Source organism: Carassius gibelio, chromosome A21, assembly GCF_023724105.1.
Source record: "Carassius gibelio isolate Cgi1373 ecotype wild population from Czech Republic chromosome A21, carGib1.2-hapl.c, whole genome shotgun sequence".
Lineage (NCBI taxonomy): Eukaryota > Metazoa > Chordata > Actinopteri > Cypriniformes > Cyprinidae > Carassius > Carassius gibelio.
This window is the reverse complement of record NC_068391.1, coordinates 17,804,111-17,816,925: the sequence shown is the minus strand read 5'-3', so window position 1 is coordinate 17,816,925 and position 12,815 is coordinate 17,804,111. Positions and strand designations below refer to the sequence as shown.

The following is a 12,815-nucleotide window of genomic DNA, read 5'->3' as shown; positions in this document are numbered from 1 at the left end:
CATTTTTAGTGAAAAAAATCAATATTTTGAGTTAGTCTCTTCATAAAAATAAGTTTTGATTACATTTCTAGCGAGAAATATATATTTTATTTTCAGAATATTCACTCAGTGGATGTACATAATCACTCGCTTGTTCGTTGTTGCGAAGATTTTTCTGATTTCGCCAGAATAACGTGAAACTGCAACGTTTTGGTTGCTATGGACGCTGCTATCGCCTAGCATAGCTGTGGCCCCAGATTCCACATACTCTTCCTTGCGATTTCGCTCCGTCTGACAGACCAAACCCCTGCCCACTATATGCGTTTCGTCTGAGGTTGATTTGCTGAACAACACATTAATCCGTGGCAGCGGGAGAAACTAATGTTGACAAAGTGACGAGTTACGATCAGTCCGCTGTTTTTAATTTTGACATCTACCGGAACACCGGAACCTCCGTGCATTTTTTATGGTTATTATTGTCCTCTGGCATGGTTTTAATATTGTTGTTCATATTTTCCTTCTCATTTTAATGTTTCTCTTTGTATTTTTTTTTTTTGATGTATGGCATAATAAAAAAAATAAAAAATAATAACCTCCGTGCATTTGTGTGGTGCGATCTCATTGGTGGGTGTTGGGTGTTGACGCGTCAAGGCCCCACGAAGAAGAAGAAGAAGAAGAAGAAGAAGAAGAAGAAGACGAAGAATACGAGGGAAAATAAGCAGGGAAAGATAGACAAGGAGGAAAAAGAAGCGTGGAAAATTAACTTGACCAAGCTGAAAATGAATCACCTTGACCCCGAAGATGCCATATTCCTGGTTGATGCATTCCTGGATGAGTGCAAGGTAAATCTCAGTTGTGGAAAAAGTATACGAATTACATACTAATTACAATGTCTAAGACCATAATAGGCTCTGAGGTATAGCAGGGAAGAAGTATCAATTTGCAAAATTGCAACACTCCAAACAAAGTGCAACTATACAGTACCAGGTTAAATGTCTTTATTCAAATGCAAGCTATAGTGCTGAGCTGAGCTGAGTTCACACGTTAGAGCCAGTGAGAGTTTAATTCAATATTCTGTCAAAACGTTTAACTTTCTTTTCTATTTTTCAATGAAGAACGGGTTTTCTAGACAGGGCCACAACCGTTAGACTGAATTTTTACAATGTAATATTATAACATTGGTTTTATAATGAGATGTTTATAGGTGGTGATAACCTTGGTGGGTGGTGGTTTATTCTGTGGCTTAATTGTTTATTTAGGTGGATCAGCATGGACAAACTAAAGGAGGTTCAAAACAATCCACAAAGTTGTGTGTTTGGCCTGATGAGGACAAAGATGGTCAACCTCTGCCAAAAAGATGTAGAGCTGGAGAGAAACGAAAGCGAGATTCAGCTACTGGTTGGTTTTTTGTCTGTTTTTTCATCATTAGTTGCATTCATTATTTATTGAGCAAGTTCTAAATTGATATTTATATTTTTGCAGTTTCTTCAGCAAGCGTTAAAAGCGTGTCCTGTGCTCCGTCTACCAGCACAACTGAACACACAGTGATCATCGAAAATTTTGTTTTTTTTCCCTTAATACTTTTTTCCACATTTGTTATGTGGTAATTGCCCAGATTTAACAATGCCTTCTTCCATTTTCATTTTCAGACTCCCTCATTCAAGATGTCCGAGAACTCTTGGGAAGTGGTGATGAACAGTCTTTCCCCTCAGAGTGGAGTAACAGGCAAACTACCTCTCTGGAGAATTGGACAGTAATGAGGCCCTTCATGGTGAACAATATGTTGTCATCTGAGAAGCCCAAGGAGGGGGTTTGCCATCACTGTGGACACAAGGCTGCAGTAGTGATGTGTAGGGACTGTTTACCACGATCACTCTACTGCACAGCCTGTGACCTTTCCACACATGAGGCCCTGGTGCTTCATAACAGAGCATCCATGGTGGAGGGGTTCTTCAGACAACTGCAGCCATCCACTTTTGTTCAGCAGCACGAGGGAGGGAAATTCTCCTATCATGAAAAAGGTGGTTTTTAAGTCTCAGGTTATATAGGCTGTTTTACATTTTACACAAATCCTGGTTTACTCCAACAAACATGCTGGATTAAGTTGTGTTTGATAGAAACAACACCCTCTCTGTTGAGTTTTGGGTTCCATTTACTCTAATATGTAAACTAATTCTGCTTTTTAGATTGCATGTTACCAATCGTTCCTCCCTGCTGCGACTGCTCCACTGGGCAAACAAGCTTTTCCAAGGGAAAGCCAGTTATTTTAATTGGAATGAATGGTAAAAAAATTTTTGTTATTATTTCTTCATATTGTGTTTTTTGTTTCTTGTGAACAAGAGATAATTGTTTTTGTCTGAAATTTCAGGAAGATACAACCTCTTCCTTCCATCAGTAAACTGCTCCTGTGGAAAAACCTTGCCAGTGACCATAAGTGATCTGGTTGAAAGTGGTTACTGGCCAGCCACTGTCAATTTTGAGACCTTGTACATGGTGGACTTGTTCACCACGTATGAGGATCTAAAAATCACTGCCCCAGGGATGTCCAGACAAGCTTTTGTCAGCATGCTCGAGTGTCGTACAAAACTCTTCGGGCGAGTGAGTGGACTCATCATTTAGTTATCCTGTTTGGATCACCTTTTAGAGATTCATAGAACAGATTCATTGTTAGGACTTGTTGTTACAATCCCCAAAGTTTCAGCACATATTTCTTGACAGAGCCCTTTCTTCATCATGACCACAGTCTAAAGCCAACCTTCGACACAGTTACTTACTTTTTTTTTTTTCACTTTTGCTCTAAGAGTGGTAAGATTTGTGGGGACACAATGCAGAGGGCCTTCCTCGAATGGGCCTATGCCAAATTTGAGGTTGACAAGCTGTCTCAGGTCCAGCATTTTCAGTGCCCTGCATGCACACCATCCATGTTGGCAGTTGCAGTGGATGGGAACCGCAAATTATATCGTTTCAAAAGCCAACCAGGGTGTGTAACATTCATGTACAATGAAATGCTAGTGAGCCACAAATTACTTTTATACAGTAAATTTAACCCACATCTATATATTTCTTTCAAGACCTGATGGGTTTTTTGATGGAGTCTTTTTGGCCAATGATGCTGATGTGTCCTCCTTTGTTGATTACATCCATGAAACAACTGTACATGTAAGCTAAATTTATATTTCATAGGGGTGCTCCGATCACGATCGGCCGATCGTTATGCGCATCTCGTGAGTAAAGCCGGTTTTCTTATCAGCGGTTAATTCCATCAGGTGCGTGATTTCACATAGAGCACCTGTTACTACACAGAGCCGTTGGTAATAGAGAAGTTGCGCAAATCACGTTAATTTTCAGCGTTTATTGGCGCATCTTCTCAGTTAACAACGGCTCTGTGTAGTAACAGCTGCTCTATGTGAAATCACGCACCTGATGGAATTAATCGCTGATTAGAAAACCGGCTTTACTGACGAGATGCGCATTAACGATCGGCCGATCGTGATCGGAGCACCCCTAATATTTCATGTGTAACACCACAATTTTACATTTTTATGAATGCTTGCCAGTTTTTTCCCCAAAATTTAAACATTATTTGGTTTGCATCAAATGCCATAATACCATGATCTTTTTAAGAATCCAGGGAAAGGGAGATGTGGTGCGGGTCAGTGGACCGCAGCACGAGAGTCTGCCAACAAGTCTGGAAGCAAACTAGACGAGGAAGGTGTTGAAGTTGCTGTCTGCCGTCATGGGGTTTTGCTCAAGGGACTGAATATGTTCTGTGGAGAAATATTTGCATACCCATTATATCTCCAGAAACAGCTAGCTTCACAGACCGTCCAGTTTTTTTGCTCTGATGTGGTCTGCAAATATTGGCCATATCTGCAGAAAGTTGTGGGCCACTGTCCAGAGTTGGAGGACTTGCTGAACATGCGCCCATTTCTCTCCATCATGCATGCAAAAGCGCATTCATGGATGTGTGAGGTAATAATGACAATTAGATGTATTACTTACCATTTGCAACACACATTATGATTGTCTTTCCTCTGCCCCTACTTGTTGTTTTCCAAATTATAACATTTAAATGTGTTTCAGTTAAAATGGGGGGGACGCAATCAAGAAGGAGCTGGAACAACAATCGGGGAGGAGGTTGAACAGGTTAACAGCTTCCTCTCTCGAGCAGCCATATGTTCCAAGTACATGTCAAAAGCCGGTAAGCATTGTTCATGTAAAGTTGTGTCCAAATTGAGACCAAGTGGTTTTAACACTAATGCTCGGCCTTTGCTTTTTAGAGTTCCATGCATAGGTGCTCCCTTAGAAAACAACTGTCTAGTCAGCACTTTTACACTGATCAGGATTCTCTTAATAATAATTTAACTTCTGACACGTTAATTAATTGTATGATTATTTCCAGGTTTATGTGACAATATTAGAGAATGATCAATGTAGTATCTGACCTGTGGTCCTCACTGTGAACCTAAATTACTGCACATACATTGTGTGTCAAGTTCGCACAGACATGCTAACTATCCAGGCAAGTGGCTGGAACAAGCGAAAGGCAGAAAACCTTGACCGGACACTGGCCAAAAGATACATCAAGGTACAACTAGGAAAATATGTATAATAACATTTTTGTTTTTAAATTCTCAGCATTTGTTAACAAGGATATTTCTTTTGGATAGACTGTACAAAGGATTGCAGAGGCAACAAAGGACCTGGAGAAACTCACAACTGAGTTATCTCTACAGCAAGACACAGTCCAGCAGTGGGTGTCTGATGTGCAGCAGTGGACCTCAGGTACTTTGAAAAAATTATTTGATGCGATATTTTAAGAATCATAGGCTCTGCTCTTGTACAGGGCATCTGAAAATAGGCTGATTGTAAACTGAAATTGGCATTAATCAATTTGTTTGTTGTCGTCCAAAGGAGCAACAATCCAAAATGACCTGCAGAGGACCATCGAGGGGCTATATTTGGGCATCAAACAGCGAAAATTTCAGCTGTATCGTCAGTCTGGTGAGAGCAGAAAAGGCCGCTAGTAATGCAGATTTGTGAAAAATGAATTCACTACTGATTTATACATAGTAAAAATAGCAAAGCCTTTTATTTAAAAAAAAAAAAACATCTTTTGAAATAGGTTTACTACAAGTCAGGGCAGCATACTGAAAAACTGTCAAAATCATAATAAGGTTGAGTGCAATATCCAAATATTTCCAATATTTCTGCATAGTGCAGAGATATCCTGACCTACCAATTTTGTACTCTATTTAAAATAAAAAAAAGTAGATTCTGAAAAAAAAATTTTTTCACAATTTTTCAAATGATTATGAAACTTGTTATGCAAAAATTATCACACAACATCTGTCACAATAATCATAAAACATACACACATATTGTGAAGTCTTACTTTGTATGGTGCTTTTGTGTAGTGATCGTGTGAATGTACACTCATTTTGTGTTTCTCATTGTAGGTGGGAACAAGCGAAGGCATCAACTGAGAAGAAAGATTGCTGTTGAGAAGAAAGCCTTGGAAGTTGCCATCAATGACCACAATGCTACTGTGGGGGAAGTTGAAAAACTGCCTCCTCCCAATGAACTCCTGGCTGTGGACAACTACTCCTGGCCATGGGAATGTAAGTACTTCCCCTGAAATGCACTGAATACAAATTGTTTGATTCACACATCTTGATGTAAATATGGAATCCGATGTAAAAAAAAATGTTAAGACACTTGGGCAATATGCAAAAAAAAAGAATGCAGTAATTTGTAAATGGATGTGATCAGACCCCTTCGCGAAGCGCTGATGTTCTATCTCATCCTGTCAGGGTTTATTTCTCTATTGTAGTAGCAAAACATCTTCTGTCCCAATATTTTTATAGGAGGTTGTAAGATAACACTTTGATGTAATGTATTGCAGGTCATGGTGATATGGAGCGAAAAAAAAATGTTTTTGACAAGGTAATGCTGCTGGCTAGACTAAAAGAAGAAGAATTTATTGTGGTTCGCGAAGTCAAGCAGCACATGGAGTACATGAGGAGTGTTGCTGGACTGATCGAAGAGTTTACCTTTCAGCTGACTGAAGACACCACTGGGAAATGTAAGGACAACACATAGGAAGTCTCTTTCTTCTATTTGCTTCTCTGGTAACCATTGGCTCATTTCTTTATATTTTAATGTCACATTCTCAGGCAGTACAGAGGGCTTAATGGAGAAAGGACGTGAAGGACTATTCTGTGTGCTGAAGAGAAGATTGCGTGAAGTTGAAGCACAACTGGCTAAAGCACGCACAACATACAAATGTATTCTTGGACTGCAAACATTGCCCTTAGATGACTTTTCTGAAGAGGAAGACTCAGAGAATACTTCCTCAACTGATGAGGAACTGGGAGAGTAGTTATTAGGGAGATGATGTGTTTACATTGTGTTGAACCCAAACGTCAGTGCTGTAATAACTTGTATGTGAAACCTGAGGTTATTTTACTGCTGTTGTAATATTTCTTTGTGTTTAGAGCATGTACTGCAAATTCCTCTGATACTGTAAAAACCCATAATGTTAGCCCATTAGTCCCCACCCTCTCCCCCAACCCAATCACTGGTGATTCACAACTGTCAAACATGACAAATTACCTTTGTTTTTTATAGCATTACTTTTTTGGTCAAAATGTATTGCGCATCCCTACATAGCTTCACTATAGTTTGTATAGAGTGTACCTACTGTAGTTTACATAGCCTATTGTATTCTTACTCTCTCCAACAGTGTGCTATTCCAGCTTATGTTTCCACGTTAGTATAGTATATCAATACTCACTCACTCTCACACACTCACTCGCTCAAACAACCACACACACAAACACACTCACTCGCTCACACACACACTCACACACACATACATACATACACTCACTCTCACACACACTCTCACTCTCTCGTTCACACACGCGCACACACACACACACACACACACCCCTACCTTTCTAAATATATATAGTCTTTATTTTGTACAGGGCATAGTCTCTTAGCTCTAGAAAGCCTACTTTATTAATTTCACCCAGTAAAATGAACTGTTGTTTCAACTATAGTCATGTCTCTTTTGTTTGATTCATGAATAGTTTTCATTTAAGTCAGTTTACTGTTTTATCCCATTGTGTGAGTTGTTCCTTTCAAGTAAGTAGTATTAGGCCTATATTCTAAGGCAGGGGTCATCAACTACACTTGTCCGAGGGCCAAACCATTTCTCGGCAGACACTATCAGGGCCAGACACTCTTGTAAAATTAAACTGAATATTGTATCCTATAAGTAATATATTATTAGACATATATTATTATATATTATATTATTATATATTAATTAGCCTTTGCCAGTGTTAACTTACTCATATTACCTGTACGATAGCAAGCCACTAGGGCGAAAACGATATTTTAGGCTTCATATTCATGATGCTGTCAACTGCTCACGTGGGGAAGGTGACTGCCGCTGGACGAGGCGGCCAATCACAGCGAACTGATTGACATCCAGGCTAGGACTGCAGGCGCTTTATGCAGACATAACAGCTGTCAAGCGGAAATGTCAGAGGGGAAATGTCAATTCTTTCGCAAACTGTGTGATTGTTAAACTTTCCAAAAAATTTGTTTTGTGTCTCAATCATGTGACTATCGAGGTTCCTGTCGGGAAAACAAAAACGGCGGACATTAAGTGGAAAATTAAATATCTCTTGTCTTAATTATATTTGTGTTTTATAACGCAGCACTAACGTTACAGTAGATTGACATCAAATAACGGTTTCAATAATCACGCCTTCAGTTATGAAAAATAAATGTGTGTGTGTTCTTTTTTTTTAATTTTTGATAAGGAAAGTAGCAACATTGTCCATGGCCGTTACTATGGAGATTAGGACAGTCCGCTTTGCGTTACGTGAGCAGAGCAGTTGGCGCGCTGGTCTCATGTTTTAGTTAAACTATCGTCATTAAACAAACATTTTTGTCCTCTTTTAGCAAAGATCATATACATGCAGTATAATTATTTATTAGTCAGTTTGTGATATTTGATATATTGGGTAGATATATGTTTTTACAACCCTAGCACAACCCTAAAACGGAAGAACTACAACTGGGGTGCTGATGTCAACACAATTACTGAAGAGGGGTCTAGGGAGTTGTAGTTTTTTTTAAAACACTGGGTTTTTCTTAAAATTGGAAGTTGTAAATACTTAATTGGTGGCATTCCAGGGATTTTAGGGGATATCAAACAAATTTTTGGCATCAGACTTTAAATATTGTCTTGTTCAATTGGGGATTTTTATTTTTACGCCATAGCACACCCCCCTCCCCACCACATCCCTTTGTGACTATGCTGAATTTATAACCCATGTCAACATCTTTCTATTACAGTTTGTCTCATGTATGTAACCCTTTTTGTCCCATAATTATAAGCCTTCAAATATGCCCTGTGGTTAAGGTTCAAAGGTCAATATCTCAAAGCAGGAATAATATAGAACCTTTAGATTGATATATGTTACTCTCCAGGTCAAGACCTTTCCATAGATGTATTTGGTTAAGCTAAAGCTAAGTTAAAAAAAAAATCACATTTTGGACATGTACCCTAACAGCCTCTTGTTCAGAGAGCACTTTGAGGGCTTCAAGTGTGTGTGTGTGTGTGTGTGTGTGTGTGCGTGTGTGCAGGGGCATCAGACTAGGGGTAAAACCAGTACTGATTACAAGGGCCCCAAAGGAAGAGAGGGTCCTTGAAAAGTCTGGAATATATTTTATTTTACCTGGATATTTTTAGGGAGGCCCATCAGGACTGCATAGGGCCCGGGATCTTGTGCAACGCCCCTGTGTGTGTGTGTGTGTGTGTGTGTGTGTTGAAATTATGATCAAAATGAGGATTGTTTGAGATTTTTTTTATCTTTATGATTATGGAGGGTTTTATGCCAGGATGAACACAGTCATTCAAATCATTTATATATGCCACAGCAAATAGGCTACACAATGCATCTAATGATATAGTTAGATTTAAGTAGACAAGAAAAGTGTTTGCAGTGCTTTATTGGATGGCATGGTTCACTAGTATATAACTCTCTCTCACACACGCACGCGCACACACATACACACACTTGGATATGTGGTTTACGGGGACTCTCCATTTTTTTTTTTTTTACACCATTTAGTATGGTTTTTTAAAGCGGTATGGTTTATGAGGACACAGATGTCCTCACAAACCATGTTTTCGTTGTAATACCCATGTCATTATGCAAATTTGTGTCCTCATAAACCATATACAAAAACACACACACACACTAACAGCAGGCCCTGACAGGAGGGGACAGAGTAAAGGTACACAGGACCTACAATTTCCACACTTTTATCAGCCCCCGGTCTTCTATTAGTCCAGTGGACCCGAACATCCTGTGTGTAATATAAATGTGGTGTTCAGTGTGTGGCCATTGAAAATGTGTTCAAATATATTTTCTATTGTAAATATTGTATTTATTTGTAAGTTGCTTTGGACAAAAGCATCTGCTAAAGGATTAAATAAATATATATTCTTCACAGAAAATGAGCCAAGGCCAAAGTGTCTGAGTTTGAACAAATAATTAATCGTATCATTTTTATTTTGATAAAAAATGAAAACGGGTCCAACAGACCCGAACACCATACAATGGTTAAATGTAACTGTCACAAAAGTGGCATCACGTTTTTACGTGTGGGCAACGTAGCTCTGAGAGGTCATTGATTGACACGTGGGTTACCCTATCACAGTGGCACAGAGGTCAGCAGATTGACAAGTGAGTGGGGGGGGGGGGGGGGAGTGTCCGCTCTTTCCGCCACCCACCATTCATACTAGTGATGGGAAGTTCGGCTCTTTTGGCTCAGCTTCCAAAGAAGATCCGGCTCTTTCGACTCCTGAATGGGTCTTAATTTAGGATTTTTTGCAGAGCTTTGTTTTACCATAATTTTGCAAATATTAATGGTTTGTGTGTTGAAAACCCTTTCATGTGCAGTATTTTTTATGAGAATCATTATAATTGCTTAAATTTTGTGCATTTATTTTGTAAAAAAACCAGTCTTTTGTTTAATATTTTAAACAAAAATTTTATTGCACAAATTAACAACAAAACCGCAAATAAATCCACAGAACTAGAACCAAACTCAAGCAAACAGTTTTAATGTCCTCAGTGAAGATTGGCATTCAAAAAAAATCAGATGCCTCAGCTTTGATGGACTGATCATATTTCTTTTTTCTGTGATTATCTGCCCTGTTTTTTTAGATTCTCTCTGAAGGAACAGATGTTGCCACAATACACACAGTCTCCCCTCCATTAACGTTGTTACGACTCGTTAACTTGCAGTGGAATGCCGCTTCACTTCACCCCCCTCTCTGTTTTTACATAATGTTATGATCCCATATACTCACATCTGATTGGCCTCGATGCGATTGCTGACCAATCAAAACAAAGTTCTGCCTTGAGGTAAGCAGCCAAAGGAAAAACATTTTTGGAGCCGGCTCTCAATCGAAGCGAACCGGCTCTTCTGATTCACTACAAAGCATCGGCTCTCAGAGCCGCATCTTTTGCTCATGACCCATCACTAATTCATACTGTACATCCTCAAAGGTAGGTAATGAATACACGTAGTGATATCAACATATGCTTACGGAACCGGAATAATAAAGTTAGTTAGCGCTGTCTAAGCCATCATTCGTTAATTATTTATCACCATGAATTTATAGGGATGTGTCCAAGGACATAGGGGTTTATCCAGCATTAACGTATATTAGCCTACCCATTTAACGTTAGCTGCAGTTGGCGGCAATGTGCTAATCGAGTTCAGAATGATAAGTTGAAAACTTTATTGATTCCAAATTCATGTCACTGCAGCAGAACAGTCAACTGCATCAATATTTTTTCCGTGGCCGGATAATTTCATACGTCTTTTATTAATGGCCCACGGTAAATCGCACTCCCACCACTCACTCATACTACAAATCCCAAAATGCACTGCAATAGCTTACACACAGGCCATTAAAACGGCTCAAGGGCAGAAATGTATAGTCATTTAAACGCAAAATAAACTACATCGATATTAATGATATCTCGTGCTGTATCGCGTTTGAAAATATGAAACACACATGAAGTGTTGATATCTGACACTAGCCTACTGATAATGCTGAAATAGTCCAAATTACAAATATTTGTAATGTAACACTTAAATAAGGCAGTTCCTATCTTTGGTTATTAAATGTTGATTGTTTTATATTCTAGTTTTAAGATGCCACGAGGGTCAACAATAACAACCTGTGTGGGCTGCAAAGCAGCTATTGGTGTGGCCACCAAGACCTGCAAATATTGCCAGTCTGTACAGCCAAGAAAGCAAAGACTGGCAAAAAAACTTAAGAATTTTGAGGACAGAAAGGAGAAGTGGTTAAAAAACCAAACCAAAAACCAAACCACCTCTCATGTTATTGATGAGGCATCTGTCTTGGTATGTGTTTAACGTCTGTAGCCCACAATGTTTAAGACATTTATAATTGCCTATATTTCTGTGTGTGTATATATATATATATATATATATATATATATATATATATATATATATATATATATATATATATATATATATATATATATATATATATATATATATATCATATTATATCTTTATTTTCAGGTCGAAAAGTTAAACACATTGGGGTACAAGGCCATAGTCTTCATTGGAAAGAAAACAAAGAAACAGAAAACCTGGTCCGCACAAGTCCTCCAGCCAAAATGGCAGCTGTCAGACCATTCTGCAAAATGCCTGGACAGGATGAAGGCTCTTTATGAACTGTTAATTGATGGTAAGTGTGTGCGATTATTTAAAATCTTACTCCATAGTCAACATAAAAATAAATGTGACAGCAATTACAGTTGTGGATTTTCTTGGTACCGCTGTCACAGGGCAAACCACAGTGGGCCAAAAATAGCTATTCATTTGTTGCTTCATCAAATTTGGTCTTTGCTTTATCCAATAGGTGTTTCTTTTAGTTTCTTTTGTTTAATAAAAAATGTTTCTACTTTCAGAGTCTTACATATTAATATATAAATATATATATCATCTTTGACTTTGGGAAACACTGGTCAGCCTTTTTTTTATTTTCTGATGGTTTATGGACCAAACAACTTATTGATTCATTGAAAAGATTATGAAAATAACAGTTGTTTGCAGACCTAGTTTCTTTTACTAGTCAGTGAGCCACATAGCTCACTGATTTGTCTGCTATACATAGCAAAATAGTCAACAGCAGGAGGCATTGCTCAATTCAACTTCAAAAAACTATAAACACATATCTCCACTTCACATGAGATAATGAGATCCTACAATTTGCACCAGAGTACAAAATCAGCCTCACCTCAGTTCTACAGAGAGCATAGAGTCCATAGGGCAGCATTTATAGACAGAAGAATACAAAAGACAAATGTACTGGACATTTCCTTATGGAGCACAGTCCATGCTAGAAAAAAGGGGACCTTTGTTCTTATTACAGGAGGTGAATAATTTCCTCTTTTTGTACCATTTAGGTTGTACTAACCAGCAGCCCGCCACCGGTCGTCCTCCCATCCAGTCCACCACCAGTCCTCCTCCTCCTCCCATCCAGTCCACCACCAGTCCTCCTCCTCCTCCCATCCAGTCCATCACCAGTCCTCCTCCCATCCAGTCCATCACCAGTCCTCCTCCTCCTCCCATCCAGTCCATCACCAGTCCTCCTCCCATCCAGTCCATCACCAGTCCTCCTCCTCCTCCCATCCAGTCCATCACCAGTCCTCCTCCCATCCAGTCCATCACCAGTCCTCCTCCTCCTATCCAGTCCA

The 12,815-nt window shown here is 39.0% G+C and overlaps 1 protein-coding gene across 1 annotated transcript; it reads left to right on the top strand.

Annotated features, from left to right (window-relative positions):
- The first annotated feature begins 633 nt into the window (after positions 1–633).
- Positions 634–7,031, top strand: LOC127942319 (uncharacterized). The gene is made up of 15 exons (XM_052537990.1): positions 634–821; positions 1,239–1,377; positions 1,462–2,000; positions 2,166–2,261; positions 2,348–2,577; positions 2,781–2,959; positions 3,051–3,138; positions 3,604–3,951; positions 4,063–4,180; positions 4,476–4,567; positions 4,650–4,764; positions 4,894–4,983; positions 5,439–5,600; positions 5,885–6,064; positions 6,156–7,031. The coding sequence occupies exons 3-15, from the start codon at positions 1,736–1,738 to the stop codon at positions 6,359–6,361; spliced, it is 2,169 nt and encodes a 722-aa protein (XP_052393950.1). The 5' UTR covers positions 634–821; positions 1,239–1,377; positions 1,462–1,735; the 3' UTR covers positions 6,362–7,031.
- Positions 7,032–12,815: the final 5,784 nt, after the last annotated feature.

What these genes read in the sequence shown, in the direction of transcription:
- LOC127942319 (XM_052537990.1), top strand. Translation starts at nt 1,736, where the DNA reads ATGAGGCCCTTCATGGTGAACAATATGTTGTCATCTGAGAAGCCCAAG. An exon ending in TGTGCAGCAGTGGACCTCAG is followed by an intron (nt 4,765 to 4,893) that starts GTACTTTGAAAA and finishes TGTCGTCCAAAG; the next exon opens with GAGCAACAATCCAAAATGAC. An exon ending in CTACTCCTGGCCATGGGAAT is followed by an intron (nt 5,601 to 5,884) that starts GTAAGTACTTCC and finishes AATGTATTGCAG; the next exon opens with GTCATGGTGATATGGAGCGA.